This window comes from Diprion similis, chromosome 10, assembly GCF_021155765.1.
Source record: "Diprion similis isolate iyDipSimi1 chromosome 10, iyDipSimi1.1, whole genome shotgun sequence".
Taxonomy (NCBI): domain Eukaryota; kingdom Metazoa; phylum Arthropoda; class Insecta; order Hymenoptera; family Diprionidae; genus Diprion; species Diprion similis.
Genome location: NC_060114.1, coordinates 20,430,955 through 20,456,787, shown reverse-complemented (window position 1 = coordinate 20,456,787; position 25,833 = coordinate 20,430,955). Strand labels below are relative to the sequence as shown.

The 25,833-nt window shown below is 41.0% G+C and overlaps 1 protein-coding gene across 1 annotated transcript; it reads right to left on the bottom strand.

Annotated features, from left to right (window-relative positions):
• Nucleotides 1-1,600: 1,600 nt before the first annotated feature.
• LOC124411828 (bone morphogenetic protein 4) lies at nucleotides 1,601-21,012 on the bottom strand. Its single transcript, XM_046891293.1, has 3 exons — nucleotides 20,311-21,012; nucleotides 12,553-12,670; nucleotides 1,601-2,552 (listed from the first exon to the last, which is right to left on the bottom strand). Exons 1-3 carry the CDS (start codon nucleotides 20,872-20,874, stop codon nucleotides 1,729-1,731), a joined length of 1,506 nt encoding a protein of 501 aa, XP_046747249.1. The 5' UTR covers nucleotides 20,875-21,012; the 3' UTR covers nucleotides 1,601-1,728.
• Between the last annotated feature and the right edge of the window lie 4,821 nt (nucleotides 21,013-25,833).

Genomic DNA, 25,833 nt, shown 5'->3' with positions numbered 1-25,833 from the left:
ATGTTTTGGGAGCGAGGAAAATATTATTTTCAAACCACTATGATCCGTTCGACAATCGCGTTTGTCTAGTTTCACTTAAAGAGATTCGAAAATACAATCGAGAATAACATATTATACATTATGTCTATACTAATAATAATATTAATACTATTATTATTGTTTATATATACTATACTACCATTATACTATTATTTATATTACTATTACGTATATTATTTTTTCATTACGTTTATTTTATTATCAAAATTGTTACTATGAATTTCTTTTCAATGACAATTGCGGTAGGCGTAATATGTAAACTATACGACATATTATATAGGAACTAAGAGGTGCAGCTGTTGAAATGATTACTTAATAATGCAGTGACGTCTATGCAATATTATGTTTCAAACTAGATATACAGTTAACAACCGTGACAAGAAATATTTATTATTATTTTTTCCCCTTATTTAACACAAATAGGCCTGTACACGTGTATTGTAATTTAGGTTTGTATTATGTAGTGTGAATAGGTTTGTCTGCAATGAATTTTGTCAATAAGCAAAATTGAGCATGGAACTAAATGTTTATAATACATATGCGTACATGCATGTCTATCCGTATATTTTATTTCATCAATATCCGTATAATTGTTTATAATAAATTAATAAATAACGATAGATGCGTATCAGATCGATATATGTGTAATATATTGATATGCTCAAGGAATCTTATACAGATGCATTTATTATAAATTTTCGGATTCGTATATGCGATTTACAAAGTTCATTTCATCAGATATAATATATTGATGTATGGCTCGCGAAAATTCGGTGTTGATATTAAAATTCGATTTTTTTTTCTTCTTTCTACATATTTAACCGTATTGAGATTTCGTGGCTATTGATCAAAGGCACACGCGGTTATTTATAATTCATTTCATTGCTATAACATCATAATGAGTGTAATTGCGATAGTTTTCTATACGTATTTCATTCTCATAATAATATCGATAGATATAAGTTATACTGACCATTTAGATTTTGGGCGAATGAACGTTCGCCACTATTATACGTGTGTATACCATACCCATCCATACCAAACAATGCAGCTTACATAGGATAAAACCCTGCGTGAAGGAGACAGTAGATCGTAAAATTTCTACACTATACATACATACATACATACATTATGCGCTTCCGATGTAGAAAATACCGAATATACTTATAATTATAAACATATACATATACATATTTTACAATATGTGTGATTATTTTTTTTTCTATCACAGTCAAAGCAGCAACACCCTGCAATTAGATAATATAATTATCAAGGGTCGACCGACATTTTTAATTCTTTGGTTAGTCGATAATTAATTAGAGAATAAAAGTAGAAAAAAAAAGAAAAAAAAACCGTAAAGATACAAATGAATCAATCTATTAATAATAATAATAATAATAATAATAATAATAAAATAAATAGAGAAATATTTGATAAAAGTTATAAACACCAAGGAATTATAGGTATACAATATAATTTGCCTCCCATTGCTCAGCGCCGTAGTTAATAATGATAATAGAAATAATAATAATAATGACGACGATGATGATGATGATGATGATGATGATGATAATAATGACACTAATAATAATAATATCGTGTCTTGCAGTTTTAACGCATGTCGAAAGGTTTTTGATAAGGTGTAGGTACCTACGCCGCTCTCCGATTCTATCCGGGAAACTCGCATCACTAAGAACACGCGCACTCTAAGACCTTCATATTTTTCCAGTTCGTGATCTTGAGCTTGGTCGGATCGTTTTCGTTGTAATAAAGTATCTCCAGCTCGGTAAGTTTGCTCGGTGCGCAGCAGGGTCTTGGCGCCTTTTTCCTGTCCTCCTTCCATATCAGACTCTGAATGAGGGCGTGATGGTGGGCGGGATTGTAACGCGGCGGACATCGTCCCTTGCAGTACCCGGCGTCGAAAGTCTTCGGCTGAATTATGAACTCGAAGCCCCTTATGTCCTTGAAGGTGACGATCATCTCGTGCCGGCAACACTTCTTGTTCTGGCCTTTGCACTCGGTCCTCCGGCCTCTGTGAAGCGACATCAGCTGGTCAGGCGTCGCTCGGCGGGATCGGCTGCCGGACGCGATGCTCCGATCCGATATCGTGAAGACGTTCAACGCCGCTGGAGCGACGCTCTTCCATCTAGAAGGCGACGAGCCTCGCCGCCTCACCTCGACCTCGAAGCCCAGGTTCTCCTCGCCCTCGTGGACCCAGGAAACCACCGCCTCCGTTGAGTCGAACTCCACCCATCTCGGCGCCGACGAACCCACCCGCGTTTTTTGGACCGCTATCGGCCGCCTCGACGACCGCGTTGGCTGGTATATCGTCACCTCGACCTCCTCTTCGGCGTCATCGGAATCCGATCCGAGCAGTATCCGCAACGTCGCGTGATCAACCGCGTGGTTTTCTTGTACGGGGATTTCTACGGGGAAGTAGATGGCATTTACGCCCTCTATGTTATTCATTACACCGTTGTAACTCCTCCGAGACCCGTTTTCGAAAACGTGATCTGTAACAGAGAAGAATCGAAAACCTTCTTTAGTCTGAAAATATAGAAAAATGTCATGACGACGAAAACATGTCGCGACATCAAATTTTTAAACGTTATTATATAATCTACTAGCTTCCCGTTGCGGCTTCGCCCGCATTCAATTTTAATATGTAAAATGAAAATTCTATTCAGATAAAAAAATCTTGGCCATAATTCAGAATATTTGAATGAAGACTGATACCATGTGACCCAACCAAGAACCGAACCTAACCTAACCTCTGTTATAAGTATGTTATAAAAGTTGGCTTTCAAATATCGTTACTCATCGAAAATTGTTCATCTGACTGTCAGAAAAAAACAATCGAAATCGACCCAGTCGTTCTGAAAACTATTTTATTCAGAGTTACATCTTATGAACAGAAAAGGTTGTACGCGCATGCGTCAACCACTGTTGCCAACCTAACGTTCGCAAAAGTAGATCGCGATGCGCATAACTCGTCACGACGTCAACGGCATGGCGGGTGTCACGTCAGCTGGGTTAGAAATCATTTCGACAAGCATCTCGTTGGCATCTGCAGTTCGTAGCGTGCATTCGGCTGCGTTAACTCGTATAAAATCTGGCATATATTCACGTATACGCACTTGACCTTCCTTGTTTACTATAAATTCACAGCACAGTATACCTGCAGATACGTAAAAATGAGCGTATGGCATTTGGACGTGAAATCTCCACCCGAGTGCGCAGATGCGGTGATGTTATACAGGTTGGTATTTATCGAAAGATCAAATGAAGCAGCGGTGCGCGTCGTTGGTAAAAATCATCAGCGACAGACGGTCGAACGATCGCTGCTCATTTGCATCCCGGACGAGGCTAACCTCACAATCAAATTGGAAATGGAAAATTAATCTTGTAAGACGGTACCGACCACTCCGAGTACATATACATAGGAATAATCGGAGGCTCGAAGGCTTCGAGTATCGAACGACGGAATTGTTAGAAAAAGGAAAAGGGCAACGAAGCAACTCACGATCAGAAAGACGAGAGACTGCTATACTCGTTACTATACACGGATAACAATCGTACAACATGAAGCGGTCAAACGACTTCATCGGGTACAACGATCACGAAAACTGAAACCAACGGACTAATTATATGTATATAAGTCGGGCGAACTGTTTGGTGTTTACCGTGTTTACGCATCTCGATGACTCGACCCGCCATTTTGCGGATGCATGCATCCGCGTGATGATGCCAGTAACCTAACCTAACCTCACATAACACGAAATAACAAATCGACGCAACCTGTAAAGCAATTACCGCGAATAATTTGTGCTAATGTCGTGGTTTTACTATGTTGGATAAATAAAATGGCGTTCTTAGTCACGGCGCAACGTTGGAATATCGAATCCTCGCTATTCGATGGAGATTATTATAAAATGGAACGGAGAGAATAGAAGAAGCTAGGTTATGTAACCCTGCAGATTTACCAAAGAACGCAGTTTAAACAGGAAATTCGTCAAGAGAAGTACGAAATTGTATCAGCGAATTCGTGAATCGACCCATCGGTATTCGATATTCAAAATAGATTCGACCGACTTGCGTTCCGCACCCCGATTTATTATAAACCCGAAGACGTTCCTTTTCCTCACACGATAAACTGCAGGCTACCCAATTTATAATAGAATTTTAGTTTTCAAATTCCATCGGTATTTATTGTATAACACAGAATGAAGTTTCACGCCTCTGGCCATTCGGTGCCCGTCTATAGTATGTATATATACATACATACATAAATGTATACATGGAAGTGAAATAAATTCTTCTTAGATAGGAGAATCGAATTGATACTTTTGATTCCCGTGTACGCATAGAATTCGATGGACAATTAGATAGGCGGTGTATACAATGTGACTATAGGTATACATACGTACATATACATATACATGCTCGAGCATATACCTGATGTATGTATAAAACAGAGTCAATAAAACACGGCGCAGTATCTATGGTATTAGCTGTGTTATACACATGGGAATGGGAGAGTAGATCGCACCAGATCGTGACCACGGAATAACTTAAGATTCGAGAGAATTAAGAGATCAGAGAGCAGACGGAGACACTGACGTATGGGTATTGCAGCTGAAATCCCACCGTTTTTGTTTCCCGATTCCCTCTAAATTATATGTATAAATAGTCCTGTTTTGGTATCCTCCAGTTTGTTTATTTGCTGTACGTTGATTTTGGTAGTTTTCTTCTTATTTTTATTATACACATATAAATAAATGCCGCACATAGACTGTTCGGGCACGTAACGCGGGTGAGTTTTGTTTAACTTATTCAGAGAAACTGGTCACTCGGCATTCCACCGCAACTCGGATTTCTATTTCATAACATCAACTCCTTAACCTGCGGTCTAAGGTACGCACGTTATGCCTTAGGTATACCTGCAGTCGTTAACCAAGGCTGACTCTCTGAGCTTGACGGCTTTTAGGTAGGTATTTAACTACTGCAGGGGTGCGGATGGCGATGTGAAAATAGAATAAAAATCGCTGGAGCGAGCGCGCCTTTCCTCAAACGACGAAAGCAGACGTCGCGAGCTCGACTCTCGACCGATCTGACGCAGCAATTAGTCTAAAGTGTCTCATTCTCTGTTGACAGAGTGGTACCAGAGTCCCTGATCCACTCGGTGATATTTTTTACCTTCTTTTTTCACCTCTTCTTCTTCTCATTCTTTGGTTTTATTTAGTTCTTGAAACTTGACTCGTTTCGTACAGTGTAAACAACAGTCCAAAGACGAATTTCCAGGTAATTCCTTCACAACGTTTTTACCTGACAATGAGCTGCACCTGACATGGAACTTTCCCGAATAATATTGCACGAGAATCGTAACAATGATCCGCAATATTGCGGAATTGTGAGGAGAATAAAAGACATCTGTATCCGTTGAAGAGGAGTAAAGGAGGATCATAGTGGGTTGTTGATTAGTGTGGTGATTGAAATTATAATACATTTCAATAATACCCTCTTATCAATTATATTACCGGTCATCAAAACCCGTCGACTGGTGAAATATAGGTCAAAGTTATTCTAGAACTTAACGGACGGACCAACGAGAACGAAGCTCTTCCATCTAGATATCTCTTTCTCTGTTTCAAGATTCAATCGCTACACAGCTTACACGATGCACTTCAGTCGCTGTATAGGATTGACGCTTATATCGCATTACCAGAGAGCGAGATAAATCGAATCTCGTTTTCTGTACGACTGGGTCCGTATTATCGAGGCTTAACGGAATCTAAGAGCTGAGTATCAATAGTTTTTCGTTAGTTTGATTACAAGATCGTAGCACTTTGAGTTTTTATCAAATTTGCTATTCTCGCATGTTACGATAATTTTCATAAATAAGACACTAAAATTGTAAACGAAAGCTTAGGCATCGGTTTTTCATTTCTTTGAAATGGTAAAAGATCTGGAATCGTTTGATTTCACTCGTGATAATTCATTTTACTCTGCAGAAGAATTATGTTCTACAATTCCACTGAGATACTTTTTACTCATAAGGTTGGTATCATCACATATTTAATACTTTAAGATTGCACTGATATTGATAAACTTTGAAAGAAAGTTTGTTGCAGTGAATTCGCAAAGAAAATAAACCATCTTCTAGTGAAATTGAATGAATCTCCTAGATTCTTCACTTTTTCAACGTGATTTCAAATAAGAAATAAACATCTGAACTCTTGATTACAATTTTAATATTTCTACGCTTCCATTTTTTGAAAAATCGTCGTAGCTTAGGATTGAATTAATTGATAAATAAATACACAACGTGTGACCGTCTCGCAATTAAATAAACAAAAAGTAATGTTTTTCAACTTACCAACTTCTGTTTCACTTATACCGGACACGAGCATAATAATATATAACACCGATTATACTGTCACAATTTATAAAAAGTTTATTGCATATTATTATACACGGATCTCGTGGTGTTATGCGGAAAATTTCCGCTTCAATGAAATAAATTACATATACTATATGCATAATTGAAACATCCTTTTGGGAATTCCTGTGTGTTTAGTATATTATTATATGTATTAAAACGGCTAGAATTGTAAATGAAATTATACCGGCAATATCGCGTGCTGGAGGCCACTTCGGGATGGGCAAATATTCTATATACCGTGATGAAATATTTATCGATGATGAAAAACAGGTTTTCTGCCACAAGAATTTATCATCCGCTTTCTCGCATATTATATATACCTTCGGGGAATCCTTCCTCCGGGCGTTAATACCCCACATCGGGATCCGTGCTCTGCAATATCCACCGATTAACACGCTGCCTCATTATTATAGACTTTTACACGTAATGCCTTTGCAACATTTCACCGCCACCAAAAATTATCTGCAAGATATTATTCCACCGAATACAAGAAGAAGAAAAATTAAACAGGATTTTCGAGCGGGTCACTTCAATCTTCTCTCTATATATATCTTCGCGATAAAGTTGCATCCGTTGATGCTCATCTTCAGGTATGATGATCCAGGAATCTACACCTTCTATGCGCCGCACCTACGACTCTCTGAACTTTTACTCTTTTTCGTTCTTTTTCTCTCACGGTTCTCGCTCGCTGCTGCAACCATGATCATCGTTTCGCCTACCCACCGGCTGATTTTCCTGCTGTCGTTTTCTAATTATTTCTCTACAATAATGTCGATACACCGGTAAAGTTTCCCCGTTTGATTTACGACACAGGAAAAATACGATTGCAAGTGATAAAAAGCTTGTGGGTATATCGGTATATACAAATATAATACTTGGAGGATATACAGAGTGAATTCCTAACGACTGTATGAACCGTTCTCTGATAAAACTTAATGCGCACGCGCTACAATCCGAGAACGGCTGTTTTCCAGGGTTACCAACCGTCGTAAATGTAATCTCAAAAATGCCGCTTTCGCTGGCAGTTGTGCTCAACTACGACAACTGTCAAAATTTTTGTGGTTACATACATCGCGGCGAACTGTCGTCTAAATTTATGACGGTTGGTTGCCCTGACATTATAGCGCGTGCGCAATCAGTACAACATCACGCCGCGCCGAGACAGCTTATAGAGGTTAGGAAAATTTTTGATTTTTTCCTACTTCCAATATACAATCAATTATTCCTTATAAGGTAATATTTTTGTTGTGGAGATCATATTACCGAGACCCAGTAGCTAGACCAGAAATCTTCATTACACTGTTTTAAGAACCTGCATGCGGTGTTTATCGATGGAGTGTATAATAAGGTATTTTAACGACTCGATACCGCGGTTAATGTATTTGTCCGTTAATCGTTATCCGCTATTTTAATTAACCGGTCGGCGGGGGCGCGGGACGATGAAGAAGTCGGTGTGATTCACACAGGTATTTATGTACATACATGAACGTGTACTGCATACATATCCATTATGCAATGGCGCCGGCGTAACGACATGAATTAAAAACAAAAGAGAAGAAGAAACCATTTTCACGTATGTTGACGACAAAGCGTGGCTGGGAAGAAGAAGAATTCGGGCTACACCAGTGCTGATGCAGCTGTTGGTGATCCTGTATACCTACGTATAACTGCCCACCCGATTGTCACATTTTTCGAACATTCAAATCATGCAACGTACGACTACGCGGAGAAACAATTTTAGGCACGGGAACAATATTTGCGTTGGCGTTAAGACTGGATAATTCAAGGCTGAAAATAAAGCATGGGAAACGCATAACTCTTGGCTTTATACATTCTCTATCTGTAAAGTGGAACGTGTGGCGTTGTTACCGCTATATTCAAGAATCTTTTTCTTGATTATACAACTTTCATTACACCGATCGAAGAGAAATTCTCTGCTGGTACAATATATATTCGTCGATGCAAAGTGTGACCTTTCCACAAATTATAACGTATCTGAACGAAAACGGGATAGAAAAAAGGTTTGAAAACTACAACCGGAGGTAATCAAGTTAAATTTAATTAGAAAAACAAATATTGCCAAGTAATTAATTTTCTCTCACGTTGTTTATACAGTTAGATATTTTAAGTTGAAATTCAGTGGGTAGAATTTTTTTTCGATACTGCGGGGACTTTCTTTATCAGATATTATAATTAGATTAGATTCAGATTCTCGTTTCGAGGCAATCGAAATCGATTCAAAGTTTTTCGAAAGAATAAGATAGATGGGGAAAAAATATAGAAAAATCAATAATCGAAGCATCACAATATCGTATCTTTAAAGAAGCAAAAACTTAATGTATAGAATTTAAAAATGTTGAAAGTCAAAGTATGGAGAAGTGAAAGATTAGAAAGGTTAGAACATAGAATCGTCCGAACTCCTCTCGACAATGTAGAATCGTATACAGACTCTCGATATTGCTATTCCATGTCTTGACCTTTCTATATTTTATCTTTCTGCATTTCGACTTTTCATGTTTTCAATTTTCTGTACTCGAACTTTCCAAATTTTAAAATTTTACAAAAATTCGATATCCAGGTCCAACTATCAATCAGAAATTCTAGTTTTTCAACGCCTACCCAATAAGATGCATGGATTCTCGTAAAAACTGTTCAATCGGTCACGTGACATGAAATTGTAAATCAGCAATTATACCGGACGAAGATAAGTACCCAATTTTTTGATGCCCTGTGTGCGTTTCCGACGCGAGTTTCGATCCTCGTCGATTCGTTCCCGATTTAACTCGGCAGTGTCTCGCGGTATCGCATCAACGGTCTGTATCACCAATCACGGTGTAATTATGCCCTTCGGCTATTCGGAAGGACAGATACAACAGATTTTCTCCTTTCTACCGCAGACTGCGGCAGCTCCCTCTGGCGATGAGCGCGCATGCGCGCGAGGCGTTTCACCGAGTACAGAGCACGAGTCGCCCTCGTTAATGCATAGGCACACAACCAACAGACGTGTTTCGGAGAAGAATCAAGCCCTACGGCAGGGCAGCGTCGGCGTCGTATATTCGGCTAAAAACAAAAGAATAAGCCGAGTCTACAAAGTCTTACGAAACGAAACCCCGCGACTATAACCGTCACTCCGTTCTCGCTGTAACAGGTTCGCGGCTTCTCGCTTTTTTCTCCCTCCTATCCCGCCGCCCCCCTCGCTGATCATTACTTTTTAATCCCTGCAGCAGCTGTCGAAACCCCCTCATGATATACAACTCCGATGATGTCGTTCTAACGACTATCGATCCTTCAATGCGCATGCATGACGTGAAACATACACACGCGTCAAAAACGTCAAAAGTCATAATTCAAAGTATAGTTGAAAAGTCAAGGTAAGTCTTTTTTAACGTATGCTATCAAGTTCCACGATTCTTCGTAGTTCATCGCAACGAATCGAATAAAGAATTGATGAAAATTTTTTAGAATGATGAAGTTAGTAACGTTATAACGCCGTGTCGAAACGTGATGGAAAAAACAGTTATTGTATAATTTTAGAAGGACTTTCAAGAAGTTGACTTTTCAAAATACGAACATGTTTTCTTTGTTATAATTTACCATCTGAGTTTCACAAAATCCTTAGAGTCCGAGTAACGTTTTGTTCTGAACATGCATAGTTAAAGTGACGTTACTAACCTGAACCTCATAATTTGTCTTCAGGCTGATTTCAAATGAGTTTTATTACCTGCCATTATCTTATCGTTAGAAATATGTAAAATAAATTTTTCCTTCTAAATCGTCATTGTTATACTCAGAAATATCGATAAAAGTAAAATATACATTTCATTAACGTTCTAATTTCCAGGTGTCCCCACAATAGTAAAAATCACTGCCAACGCGGCCCTGAACAACACAAGTTTGCTTTTTCCCATGGACATATGTTGAGGATATCCTGGATCAACAAAATAAACTGCCGTCCTACAGGCTGGCATTTGAGAGCGGAAGGTATCGAAACCGAAACCGCCTTTCTTCTTCACTCTCCAAAAAAGAATAAAAGAGAATAAAGAAACGCACTGCAAGAATACGTACGTGATGATTACTTTTCAACGTCTCACGCCGCTCCTTCCATAATCTAATAAGGGAAACCATTTAGTAGCCGAACAGCTGTATATTTATCTAGCTACGTGTAGTAGGATGTGGTGAACGTTCCATATATGTTTCTTTTCTCCCTCCCTCTCTCTTTTTCAGTATCTTGTAACCTCTTACCGACTGATGGAGTGTGAATGCGTGTATAATGGGGATTAGAGAAGAAGCTGAAGGTAGCCGTGCGAGGCCGAGTGTTAAGACACGTGAGAAAAACTTCAGTTTTAATTACCAATGAAAATATTATCAATTTCAGTCCCAAAGGTCAGAGGGCTTCCTGCTCTCCCTGTATATTATTGCCTGTCAGTTCCCCGTATCCTGCGTCCCGAGTCTCGACGCCATAAGTTTCACCTTACAGCATCTGCATGGCTGCACCTATCAGCCAACGATTCATTACAAAAATCTCAGCCGTTTATCTCCGCGCGCTCGGAGATTATTTTCCAACGATGATCCTTCCATGAAGGCCAGAAAAAACGCGAGAAAGTGCAAAAAACAAAAATAAACGGAGGTGGATTGATAAGAAGAGTGAAATTATTCCTGGTCCTTATAATGATTGATCGTATTTTGTATAATATTTTATCAATAGATTAACATCACGTCGAAAATGTAAAAATGAATAGTTGTCCACGTTTCATTAGCCCTGATTAACTGCCGAGATAGGATCATCCAGTCGAGAATTATAGGCGGGAAAGGCTTGAAGCCTTTCCTCTTCTCGAAACCGCATGTGTGTAGAATTTATGTGCGCTGTAAAAATGTGGATTGCTGATGAAACGCGAAGCTGCAGTCTGCAGAGCGAGAGGCTAGCTCGAGTCCAGAGCCTGCAGCGCATACTTTGTGTCATGCAATCTTGATACGGAATCCTGACAACCTGCTCGGCCTGCAACTATAATACTGCGTAACCTTAGCCCGCCATTTGTTGCGCCGAAGGAATGCGGTGCGAAAAAATAATCCGCGCCAACGGAAGCCAAGAAACGTTCGTTGCCACTTCCTACGCGCATAATACCAAAATAAAGCACGGTAGCTCGCATGAATGAGTAAACGATTATCAATCCTGGACGAAATCAAGATTAACGGGTTCCGAAGTCTGAATCGGAAATTGAGAAAAGAGGAAAAAACCGTTTTAAACAATATCCAGTCATCTTACTAGGTGCAACGATAATGGATATTAATAAAACTACGTTATTCTGGTGGTGTTTTTTTATTTTTGGATCGGTTTCTAACTTTTTCCTCCTCATTTTGCTCACCGACCAGATCCTTACAAACAAATGAAAAAGTTAAAAACATTAGAATCGGATAAAAAACAGTAGAATATAATTGATTTGACCTTTCTAAGTGTGAAACCTTCTCTTAAATTGTTGATTTCTTGGCTAGTGTTATTTGAATTTGCTCAGATTTTGCTCAGAGAATTTGCTAGAGATGTTCTTTCATTCGAATCAACCGTCATCGGTGCAGATGACATTGCTGGAGATTTTTCAGCCGATTTTACGCCTCCTCACTTCTGATTCCCACTTTAGGCGGTTTATCCTGAAAAGCCTAAGATATTCAGTCGTCACTGCATTATCTACAGCACGGCGTGATCTTGCGGAGTTTTTGAATGTGTAAAACTCGTTTGAAATCCCGCTCTCTTGATGGCTTCGTGGTGATAACCTCGCGTTGGCTTCGCCGATAAAGCGAGCTCAACGGGACGGGAAGTCGTCACTAAAACGCGATACCGCAGATACAAAAAACCGCGGAATAATTGAATGGGCTTATCTGAGCCCAACGTTAACTCGTGAATCTTTGCGATGCTTCTTTTCTCTTCTTCGACGGGTTAAGAGGCTCGATTTCTGCGGTTCGACCCTGCCGTTGAAACCGACCGACCAACCGACTCGTTTAAATTAAAAACCGCGACTCAATTATCCCTTGGAGTTTAACTCGGCTGCCGCCGCGGGAATTGGACAAAAAGTAGTTACCTGCGGGGTAAAAGACGTGCAGTCTTCTTCTCGTTCTCTGATCTTCTGACCCGGACGATTCCACTCTACTCAGGTACTCTCTGTGCGCATTTTCGTACTCTGACTGGCTCACATTCGCCTGTCAACAAACAAGGGTGAAATATCGAATTAGTAATACGTGTGAGACACACCGTTGCAGTTGTGGTGTAGTTCGGATGAGCACAATTCGTTGAATGTTTGAGCACAATTCGTGGATTTCGTTTATTCTATTTTTACAATTTTATGATCATCTTTATTATTTGAATTTCTGACACATTCAGGTACCTGTAATAATCAGTCAGGAAACAATGCTGAGGGGGGATGGAAACGCTGAGATTAAAGTATAAACGATTCTTCCGATCGAGTATAGAAATGAGTTACAGGTCAGTTGTTGACTTGTAAGATCGTGTAACTTATTATACGATTACAGTATACGACCGAGTAAAAAAGACCGGAGTGTACAATTTATAAATCTGTGATTAAACTCTTGCTCTGAACTTTGGCCCCTTAATTGATTCTTGGAAAGCCGAAGCGTCGGATGATATATAATTACTTGACAGCCATACTTAACTATATTATACGTATATAATATACATTATATAATATATAGCGTAAGTATTACTAAATTATCTCCCCCCCTCCTCTCACTGTCCTGCATTGCTTCCCCTCGTTATACGAAGAGCTGGTTGGACGTAGAAGACGAATTCGGAAGGGACTGTCAATTCGAAAAGTTTAAAAAATCACGTGGCGATTTAAATAATTTTTAATTTTATAGCCTCGTGCGGCCCCGGAGTCATTATTCTAATCAGATGTCTCCGCATCATGTGAAAGGCGTCAAACACTCTTTTCACTCGAAAAGATAAAGATTATCTGCAATAAAATTTATTACAAAGATTCCGTGCCTTTGAATAATTCCAGTTAATTTACCAATCGTTACACACCTAAGACCTGCAGCCGCCATTATCGCAGGTCATTTGAATGCTTGAAATCATTCAATAAAACGTACGCCTATTGCAGAATGTTGGTCGATGCATCACCACCGGTTGGTATAAATCATGATAAATTTGTCTCTAGAGACGAATCCCTAAGTATTCAAACTCTTAAATACATGTTGCACATGGAAGGCCGTGTGATTTTTCTATGTGTTTAATATATTTTTTTAGCCCGCGATATAAATAATCTTGAAAAGTACTCATTTTCCCTAACTAATATATCTACTGCATTTCCGGTGAAATTCTCTAGATAAAGGGTACACATAATTATGATTTCCAGATGGACTCGAAGTGTCGGCGAAGTCGCAGTAACTTATACCCCAATTCCTCCTCCTTTTTTCATCTATATTTCGTTATCGTTAAACCGCCCGCCCTCCGAAAACATATACGAAACTTATGTCTTCACACTTTTTTTCTTTTGTCCACATCCCTCTCTAGTTTACGAGGTAAAAGGCAAAAAGTGAGGAAGAAAAAAACAAAAAGAATAGGGCAACTATTCTTAGATAACCGCCGCGCGTACACTCTAAGGTTCGGAACACAATTGCATATCATTACGTTTATATATACATATGTAAGCTAAAATGCTAAGTGGATTGTATATATGTATGTATACTGATTAGGAAAGAATTATTAGCATTATTCGTGGAATAATGAATTGCTGATCACGAATAACCGGCCGAGTTGTATATTGATGTATGTATTAGCTTTTGGAAAGAGGTATCAGATTCTCGTGCAGGTGTACCCGGATGATTTGCCGAATGTCTGATTGTTTCCTGGAAAAACGTCGATCCGTCTTACATGATAACGTAGACATGAAGAACCGAACGACCTCGATACGTAGGAAGCGCCAAACCAATCAGAAAGCAAGAGTGACGCTGATTTTCTGATATTCGATCATTATGACTTGAAGAACAGCCGTGACGCTCTTGAGAAACTGAACACCCGAATGCGCATGCGCCAAATCACGTGACTCATCCGCTGATAGATTCGACCGATCAGTGCAGAGTTTTTCATCTGCTTCTCAGGTTAGCCAATCCAGTTGCGGTCGGATGATAGCTATCGAAATTCGCAGACATCTCGAGGTTATATTGCAATCACGATTCGATATAGTCGAAATGTGGCGGGTCTGGAGTTGAGTTAAGTGAAACAATGCACATAGGCTTCAGTTAAACCAATTAAAAAACATAATCAAGGTGACATCATATAGGCGCCAAATTCAAACGTAAATATCCTTCAATGTTTATATTATTATTTTTGTAACTCCTGGCTGCACAAACTAACATTTTCAGGAAACAGAATATACGGAAATAAATACGTAACCTCAAGTAACGTATGTACGTGGAGTCAGTCGTCAGATACATGGGCACCATGTTACATTTCTGTGACGTCATCTTGGATATGCGCAGACTGAGCAAAAATCGGTCTTCAGTCCTGACACACCTTATTTCTTTAGATCATGGTTAACCTAACCTCGAAACGCTTGCGCCCATTGACAGTTCGCGCATGGGTCAAACCACTCGGAGTTGGCCAGCCTGTCTGAGCAGACGAAAAATTTGGCGCATGCGTATTTGAGTGTTCGGTCTTCTGCTACTGCCACAGCTGTAGACGTAAATGGAAACCGAGAATGCGACACATTTGGAACTTGATATCCATGCTGGCATGGATCATGCGGCGAGAGAAGACGTAAAAATTTACTCCGAGAAATCTGCTTCAAAGGATTGAGGGAGGTTTGGAGTAAGAATTGAGCGTGTCGACTTGAGTTTTGCGCTGCATGTCCCTTCAGGCGGAGTCCTTTATTGTCGTAGCGTGGCTTAATTCGACCAATTTCGCGAGTACCTACCATATCCGTTGCGTTTATGAGTCTGTTCCCCTTGGCGGGTAGCTGGCAAGACTGCGGCGACGTGCAAGGTTTAATTTCACGTATGCGGAATGAAAATTATGGAAAATAAGATAAAACCCGCGTGAAGAAAGAAAAATAAAGAAGTCAGACAAAAAACCCCGCGTCCCACGCGCCTGCGGTCAAATTGCAGCGCGACGACGCGAGTACAACACGATTCGAACGTCCGTCCGTGAAATTCAAACTCGACATGCCGACTGCCGTTAAAGGCGCAAAATGAAGAGAGCGCCCTCCACAGGACGTAGAAAAGACAAAACAATAATTACGGTTCATCGGTTGCAATAAAATTGCGTAAACCAAGACTGTTGAATGTGTGATTTCTGGTTCTAAGCGATTTTATGAAGTTGAAGTTGGTCAGGTTTGATGCAACAATGTGTTCTTTACAGGAAAAATCCGTTATCTCGCAGCTTAAAATCAAGAAAAATACACTTAACATTTTGGAAAATCGAGTAAAACATCGAAAAAATTGAAAAGAAATTTTTTTTGACCCACGATTGCAAGTTTGGAGCATGCTGTCATTCTCTGCGGTTTAAACTTCGGATCGCATCTAGGTGTAACACAGTAGGTACATAATTACGTAGGTGGGTATATAATGAATGCGCAGCGCAGAGAGGAGAGCTCGATACAAATACAATGCCGCTTACGGTGAACGGAGAGATAAGCTAAACACTGATTCTATAAATAGCTGAGGTACACGCGGCGAATCTATATGGATACATATGTACATACGTGTGTATGTATAATATAAATGGTTATTCGTACGCACGTATGCATGTACGCTATACCGCATACCACGGAACGAAGAAAACGACTAAGGCGTGGGCGTATATTTGTAAGGATTAAAATCTCATCTCAATTTTCGGCAGCGTGATCGTATATGTGACCTATGTATGTATATAACCTGCAGATCGTAAACCATATACGAGGTCTACTCGCCCTACTGTGGTATTAGCTGTTATATATACGTGCGAGCTCTCACAAACATGTCGGTACACATTCCTTCTGGGTCCATTTTTTTTCTACACCTTTCCTTTTTTTATTATCTCACACCGTTTTTACTCACCATGGATGGAGTAAGACATTTTTCCCAACTCACATATGCGCGGTGAAACTCTTGCCATCAGTCAATTATTGAAGACTCGAAAATATGTGTAACAATTCTTATTGGAAAATGTCCGCGTGACGTCAGAGTCTGGTTGTCGGCGCCATTTTATTACCACATAACCTAAGTTTCTAATTTTAATGGAGGCAAATCGTAATTCTTCGGATTTCAAATTACTCGTGTCATATAAATTAATGAATCGTAATCAATAATTATACCTGCTCTATTATACAAACGAGAATAAACACGGCCGGCGGGCAGCTGTCAGCCTGGTTGAATTAGTTTGATTTTTTTCCATCAGATGACGCATTGCAAAGTGACAATCTCAATAGGGACATAGTAATTCATGTGAAGAACAAAACGACAAGAAATTTATATTCTGGGTAATAGAACCTGTATAAGATTATTGCGTGATTATTGAAAGCATCGACCAGAAGAAATTAACAAAGACCAATTACAAACTCGCGATTTCGTGGTTGGTAAAAATAACCACCAAAAACACATCGTTTCCTTATTTCCATCCCGGAGGAATCGCGAGGGTTAAGTTTAGTCGCGCTAAACTTTGCTACAGAAACTGGGGAGACCGTCTTTGAGTCAAGAATGCAAGAGCTGATCCACGTTGCGCGCGTTGATCTGAATAAAAAAAATTTTGTTTTGTGGAAAATTATCGAACGGTTACTATCCACATTGGATTTAGTTTACTGAAATTAGTATATCAGTTCAGACATCGCGAGGAGTATATGTGAATTAGCGATATTCTGAACTATACGATACATGCAACAAATATTTGAACATCCAAAATAAGCTTGTAGGATTAGCGGTGATAATTTTGGCCAGGCTAAAAATACTTCCACGCATGTTTTTCCTCTTATAAAGAAGGTCATAAAACGATTGGAAGAGCAATGTCGAGTTACGAGAGCGGCGATAAAAGAAACACGGAGGAAAAAGCATAATGAAGGGGTTTTACCTGTACCTCGGTTGCAGATAAGAGAATTGTGTACAGGCGGCAGTGATAAGGAAAATCGAGAAGAGCGAGATAGCGATTGATAATCCGGTGCATGTATCGTCAGAGATTCGAATTCAGCTAATGTTTCCGCGGGAAACGAGGGGTTTCGATTTTGCATCCATCCTTTAAGATCTGGCCGTCATTTTGGAATTAACAACAAGTATGTTCGTCGACTGATTACTTTTATGCAGCGCAAAGTGAACCGAAACTCACAGTAACTAAGGCAGGGAGAGGGGGACAGAAAAACATCCTTGTCAATTATTTTTCATTTGTCAAAGTACCTGCGGCATCAGCGAACAAGTTGAGAAACACATCGTGTGCCTTGGCTGTGCGTTGGAGAAGGCTATAAAGAGGTCGCCGCGGCGTTTCTTCGTTAAGTCGCGAGAACGAGAGACGGATCTTGAGACTGGTTTGTATGTATTGTGTGTATGTAAGCACATACCTGTTATCTACATGCTCAGGAATGTATGGACGTATGTAGACGCTTACATGTGTTTTTTAATTCAAAGTTCTGTGGGCTAATGAGCTAAAAGTCCAATTGGATAGAAGTTAATATACCGACTGCTGTTCGATATCGCACTGCAGATATACAATTTAATAACAATCTAATCCATTATTTACGTCAAGCTAAGACAGCCGCCTTTCGCGAGGAGTCGACAGTCATTGCAAAGTTGGGAAATTCCCCTCACATGTATCCGGACGGAAATTCTACGCTTGCATGCAGAAACCTTGTAATCTTGGAATGGTAGAGGAAAAATTTTAAATGACAAACACTCTACACCGTTTCTGGTTACGTGTCCAATACTGTAATTTTTCCAAACAACATTTGTTGTACTTTTCCTCGTTATGGAATAACGATCCGCTCATACGTTTCACCATTGTTAATATATATGTATAAAGTATCGGGGAAAATTCTTTTCGATTTCATTGTAAGGTAGAGGATTTAAAACCGCAGTCGATTATACTGGTTGGGTAATTTAGTAACGTCGTTTTCTCGGTCAGGAAGTGAACGTGAGAGAGGAAAAAAAACGAACAATCGCCTTTCGGCGTTGCGGTATGATTAGATCCCGAGATCATGTCCACGACAGTTTGTAAATCATAATTAACAGCGAAACAAAGTAGGAATGAAGATAAAAAACCGCTTAAGCCGTAACTTAACCGGTCAACTTTCAAACGGATATGCATCCTACTTAGAACTTTCCGATTACTTGGTACTTGGAAAAAATGATGAAACCCAGAGGAAAGATTACATTGTCTCTCTACACGGACTCATTCAGAAACTATACGCGAAATATTTTGGAAGGCCGATATTACTGCATGGTTTCCAGTAAAAAATCCGTACAAAATTCAAGGACATTAAAAGCAGAGTGATTTCCAGGAAAAAAGAAAAATTCGAGGATAGTTTCCAGGTCTTTTGAAAGACAAGCAGAATTCGAGGACAATTCCAGAACCACTCGTCGCCATGACTAGTTGACGGGAAAAATGCGGGGAAACGAGCTTTCATCGTTGGATTCGACCTTGCGGACGGACATGTTATGACCTACTATCATGCATGCAATGGAATTGCCGCAATGGTCAACAGACAGATCCGACGCGTTTGATTTATGGCCTGTCTCACAGGTGCGGTTGACGATCTAATCTACGTGTTTCCTTGCCAACTGTCATACTGGGGCAACATGGTAGTAATTGGAGCCAATGTGCAGAGCAGCGCGGTGAAACGTCCAACTCTCTGGAAAAGTGTAAGGAATGCTTTCCATACTGGCTGACTTCTGCACCTCGAGTAATTCCGAATGTACCAATAATTGCCCGTCACGAGTTTCGCGGCCGGAGAAAGTGCAGCGGGTTGGATAAACCCGGCACCACATGACGATACAAGTAATAACGTGTCTCTACCATGACGTAGTGCGTCATTCGTCCTCTGTTCAAAATATCTAACCAGCTCTGATTGCCCCTCGGACATATCAACCGAGGCTAATGGATTCCTTCACTTTTCCATTCACCGGGGGATATTCGACGATCAGTGATTGTGATTTTCGACCACTAGTGTTATCCATTAGATACACTAGACTGGCTGTTGAAAAAAATGCTTACTCTCCAAGTTAAAAAATTTTAAGTTAACCTTGAAAAAAGAAGATCCTCAAACTTTCACTGCTCTATCCTCACTATTAAGGGGTGCCGGTCATAGTTTTCTTATTTATTTATTTTTTTATGGACCAATTTCTCGGCGACATTTTTTTTCTCTTCTTTTGGACGCTATGTTAAATATTCCACGATGAAAAATTGAAAAATATCAACGTCTGAAAAGAAATAAAATCTTATTTTATGAGAAACAAAAAAAAAGAGAAAAAAATTATCGGCACTCCTTAATAGTGATATACAACACTGAAACCTCGAAGATCTTTATTTTTTCGAAGTTAACTTGAGATTTTTCAACTTAAAGCGTAAACACTTTTCTGAATGACCAGTAGGTAGACGTCTCTACATTTGTTATCCGGTAATCGAGTCGTTCATTCCATCGCAATTTCTTATCGATTACACGTCCGGCGTTTCGTCATCTCTTACGGAAATGCGATTGTCAGACGCAGACATGATCGATTATTAGATCTTCACGGCTACCGGCGCAAACGACTTTATCAAATCAGTCTGAACAATCCGATCAGATTTCGCCGCTGATCAGATTATCGATCATACATTGGCGCTTGAGTTGTTATTCTCGAAGCGAATGGTCGCTGCTTGAGCTTACCTTCGAAGGGTCGGGAATTCGCGTCAGTCCCAGATCCTCCATGATGCTCTTCCTGATTTTATCCAACTCCCGGGAGTCCAGGGGGTCCGGATCCGCCGTGCGGGTAGTCGGATCGTCCTCTTCTAGGGGCTGCCGGTAGTCGCTCGAGAAGAGCTCCTCATCGGCGTCGAATTGATCGTACGGCAGCATCATCGGCTCGTTGTAGTAGCCGTTTATTCTGTCCTCGCTGCTTATTGTTTTGCCACTGTTTTTGAGGGAGGGAGTTGGCGACGCGACGGTCAGACGCGTTAAGGATAATAACGTCATTGCGAATACTGCGACGGCGATGATCTGCAAGCGCTTGCAGATTAATCCGTTTTTATTTAAAAAGAACTTTGCGCAAGAGTATCGATTTTTACTGTTATTCTGCCTATTATTCATACATCTCCCTCCCTCGCTGCAGATACGCGGGTTTCTTATCAAATCCTCACTTATACTATCTTCCTTGGCAATGAATAACTTTGAAGTTTCACCTTGTCGATTATTATATTTAAATTCCGAAGATATTATTAAATACTTGCCCATAGCCCCAGGTGCATACAATTGTGGCCTGATCTACGGCCAGGTTTTTTCTAACGTCTGTAACGTGCAGGTAATTATGTTGTTAAAATTTTTTCAACACATGTACATACGTATGCATATACATACACAAGTATATATGTATATATATATATATATATATATATGTATAAGGAAATTTATAAATATATTTTTGATTGACTTTAAGCGCGAAGCTTAATCTTGTGTCTTGTACACAACATTAATGTGATTTTTATTTTTTATTTCAAGGGGCGGTGGGGGAAGGGGGTGGAAAACGGTTAATTTACGGTGTATCGAAGAATTGATCCAAAACACATAACGTCGTTTCACTTGTTTTTTCGTTTTCTTTCTTTTTTCTTTTTGGTTTTCACTACAACCCACTTTTGTAGAGGGTGTAAAAAGTAATATTTTCACACGATAGGAGAGCGTTTTTTGATATTACCGTAAGAGAAAAAGAGAGAAAAGTAATTCACCAACGTTTACAGGGCGGTTCTAGGCGCTCTAGTTCGTTAATTGTCATTAGCCGATTCATGATCGTCGTTTTGAACCGCCTCGCGGAAAAATGAACGCACGTATTACGAATTCCTTTTTTTCACGCCTTATTCGATTAGACACTAATTTTTGGCGAAGGGACGACGACACGTAAAAGGGCGAACCGCGAGCAGCGGTAAAACCCTGCTGTTTATCCTGCACAATTTGAATAATAAAACTGCGAGTGCACTTTTGACCACGTTTTAAACGAGAGCGCGCGCCGGCGCCCTGCTCGCTCCCTCGCGCTTCCTCTCCGCGTCTCCAGTCTCTATACAATTATTCGAGGAATGTGCTATTTTACGTTTGTACCGTACGATGGTCGGTAGGTACGTCGACACAGCGGCCGCTTGCGACTGACTGCTCGACGCGTGTTTAAGCGAGCATGTATATATTCCCGGTTCTCTCTCCTCTCACTCCCTGCCCGCCACCCTCTCACTCTCTCTCTCATGTCAGCGTGTATAGGTGCGCAACCCACCCGCCGGTCATGCCTCCGGGACCCTGAGCGAACGCTCTTCGTGTGCACGCTGCTGCTGCTGCACCGTCACGTTACGTCGCTGCCGCGCTGCGCTGCGTCGCGATGCGTTGCGTTGCGTTGCGCTGCGCTGCGTTGCGATGCATTGGCGCTGCGCTGCGTTTGTATTGTGTATTGTCTTCCGTGCGACGAGACGCGGCGCAACGCGATGCGGAGCGCTGTACGTATCACGTTTTGGCTTACCTGACAAGTGACACAACGCCGGCTTCTGTTACTTCTTGTATTACGGTATAGAGCCTGCACAGCCCTTCAGCCTGAGTTCATCGTGTTTTGCGAACTCACTGATTTGCCTGTTACTTGTCACAATACGTGATTGTCTCTCCTGACGAACATAGATCCGCAAACACGTTCAGACTCTTGCCTGTCAATGAATTTCAACACTTTCCAATTCCCAAAGTACACGAATGAGTTTCATTCTTTCCACCTGCGGTACATGGTCCAGATCCAGTGAAGAACGAGGAGCTTCGGTGTCGATCTTGTTCAGAATCATTTCGAGTTAGTATCAAAGTATTAAGATTCCTAAAAATTTGTTCAATTTAGTTTGAACCAATTCTGAATTCATGCGAAGTTACTTGTAACCATGAAAATTAGTCATCTAATAGACATTCGAGTGAAGCGATTTGCACTAATTTCAAATCATTTACTGCAATTTGGAATCACGTGATCATTCGAGGTTATGCGAAATCTCGCGATGTCATTTTAAGGTAAAGTCTAATACGTTCATGTGAATTTCTCTACATGGAGAGTCTCCAAAATGAAACTATAACTTGAAGTCAATCGGAGTCGGACTCGTACAATGTCACAGGGTATTGATTTCGCTGCATCGCAATAAGCGTTGAAGTCACGGTCGTCAGAGAAAATAGCGGCTTCTCAAATGATTGGGCTGAAATGAAAACATGACCGGTGATGCACTTCGGCGATGCTGGAAGTACCACGAATAGTGTCAACGGTCGTGTGGGGATACCAAGGAACCGTTTAAGTGCCGTGAAGCGAACTGCTGCAGTCCGAGCCGATGGACGATCCAATTGAATGCTCCTCTGCAATCATTCAATGCAGTGTGCCTGCGAGAGTAGTTGAATCGTCGAAACAACGTAGCGACTGATCGCTGGTGGAAATGAAACTGAGTGACTTCCCCGAAGTGGCCTGCAGTAGATAGGTATAGGCGAAGATGCTTGGTAGGAAGAGGTGCAACGGTTGTTCGGAATCATTCTTCCTTCGCGTGATTGCAACGCGCGGATTTTATGCTGCAGCGGCGCAAAAACCTGAAAAGCCCATCAGTCAGAGACCACCCACGCGGATAATGTTTTGCACGACAGGTGTGTAAAGGGAAGTGAAGCAGTAGGCCTGCAGGTGGTGGTGGTGGTGGTGGCAGATGGATCAATGTCTTGACGTTCCAAGAACGGGCTCGCAGGTTCGCGGTATTCGTGATTCACCGGAATTGCGAGGCATGCAGGAATTCCGTTTGATTATTCCGAGTTAACAAACCAAACACCGACCCCCCCCCCCCCCCCCCCCCCCCCTCATATAGTTTGCTTCACACGCGCCGGTGTAGCCCACCTCTTCCCACGATTAGAGCCTATCCCCCTGTCTATATATCTTCATGTATACAGTTTTTCTCCTTATTTCGCAGCAGCGATTAAAGGTAACCCAGTATACACATGCGTGATGACGCATTGAGTTACCAATACCAGGAATTCATTCCCGAGAAACAGCCCTCCACGCCGCCTACCCACCAGAAATTGTTATTGAATTAGTTCGCGGACTGCGGTGTCTGTTTGCGTTTGTGTTCATGTGCGCGTATCTCTCTCATGCAGCACAAGCGTTTCGCCAAGTTGCAAACGATGTTTCGTTTAGCTGGAATCACGTTTAGGAAATCCGAGAATTTACACCCTTTCTCGATGTTGACACGCAATGGAAGCGGACATTGAAGCAATGTGTCTTTAATACAGGAGACACGCGAACCGTACATCATTAACACCTTAAACATCGATATGTGTGTACCTAAAATTTCGCCATAATGCGTTCGAAACCAGAGATCAGAGGTTGGAACAGGAAATCGAGCCACGTGCTACGAGATTGATGTCTCAAGCCTCACGTGATCAATTTTCTACCGTGAAAGCTCCTCCAAAATGTTTTCCCTTTACATTCGGGTAACCCATGAGCAGGACCACAAAGGACTTCAACATCCTCAACGTGAGGCGGAGTGGCTTTTCGAAGGTTTCTCTCTGTTCTCACGCTCGCAAGATCAGACTTGAGTATTCCATGTTGTAGGAGCTTGAAAGAGCAATGCACTTGTGTACATACGCATATAGTGTGTATATATATCAAGTGTGTGTACGCATCCTACTGGCATGGCTTCTTTATTTTTGTCTCGACGGGAACGCCACTCTCTCTACGGCTTCGGTCTTCTCGCTTAAATTCACTGCCAGAGATATTGGGAATTGGAAGTTACGGTGCCCGACCTATATTCTCACAATCATCTGCCTTTTCGAGGCGCTCAGCTCGCTTAGCCCCGGTCTTAGAGCGGTATTAACTTCAAGTTGGATCTTTTTGATGGCACGGTTGCCCACGCGTTTACACACATACCTATACTACATTGTACGTTCACGTCGAGCCTACTGACAGAATCTCTTTACCCTCGCTTCTTCGCCTCTTCCGATATTCGACAAGACGACAGTGACGCAGGGTTGATAACTCCCACGAGAGAGACGATACAAAACGTCCATTGTATAATGTCATACGACGACAAAAACGCGACACATGGTACATAGGGAAGAAAAACTAAGAAATTAGGCGCACGTTCCACGTTGCACAAGTAAAACGTGCTTCAATCCAAATCAGGTTTTCAATTAGGCAAATCAACTTTTACCGTGACTTTCACTGTATGTGTAACTTTTAGTAAAAAAAAATTTCCCCATCCGCAGAAACTGCTTCCATTAAGGTACCGAATTTTCAACATTCAGTCCCTCGTGAATTCCTCTCTCCCACTGCACCACCTCAAAGCAATAAACGTGAAGGCATTCGAGTTACTGATATCAAGATGGATGTCTGCATATCCATTAATTGGTCGGTTCGACTCATTTGATCCGATTCATTAAAAACTGTTTAACACGACTGACCAACTGCATGATCAATTACTGGCGCCTGCATTTTACTATCCTGTCATTCAATTTATCATCTAGTCGCCTCGTGGTAATCAATACTTCAGACCGTTAGGTGATCAAGATTATCGCTTGGAATCTGTAGCCCCCCCTTCTCTCTCTCTCTCTCTATTTCACTCATAGTCGTCCTCCACTTCACTCCCTCCATTTCTCGCAGTTATTCCACAAGCTGATTGTGAGAGTATCCGAGAAGTTAGTTACCTTCAGGAGCTTATTTATCGTGCGTCTAGCGCGTGCGCAAGTTTTCTTCGACTCGTTTTACGCGCCAGATAAAGATGGCGGTATGTTGTTTAACCATGCCGCTTTGCAGCCCGGAGAGAAGGACGTACGCACCATGTTGAGACCGCACACGAAGACCCCTCGCCGGTCATCCTTTGGAGTTTTATAGGAGCCAAGTAAACCTTGTGTTCCGGCGATGCTGGGTCACTGAGACTCGACTCGATAACCCCGATTTCGAACCATATTTTTCGTCGCTCATATGAGTACTTTTTTAATCGTACGCGTTTCCTTATCTTCCACTTCTTCCTCAGCTGAACAGTAAACAGCCTGAATTACTACCTCGAGTATTGATTATCTCTATCTCACACCGCAAACTGACAAAAGTAATCTTAGTTTTGACAGGCAGAATTATGTTACAATTAGCAAATTTTAAGGTTAAACTATTACCATCAAACCTTGTGCCAACGCAATCAAGAAGATTATTCCGATTGTTTTGACGCG

Bases quoted from the DNA above. Each gene is read 5' to 3' on its own strand.
- LOC124411828 (XM_046891293.1), bottom strand. From the start codon at position 20,874: ATGGGCAAGTATTTAATAATATCTTCGGAATTTAAATATAATAATCGA. The intron at 12,671-20,310 runs GTAAGCTCAAGC...GTTTGTTGACAG, and splicing joins GAATTCCCGACCCTTCGAAG to GCGAATGTGAGCCAGTCAGA. The intron at 2,553-12,552 runs GTAACTACTTTT...TCTCTGTTACAG, and splicing joins GCACGTCTTTTACCCCGCAG to ATCACGTTTTCGAAAACGGG.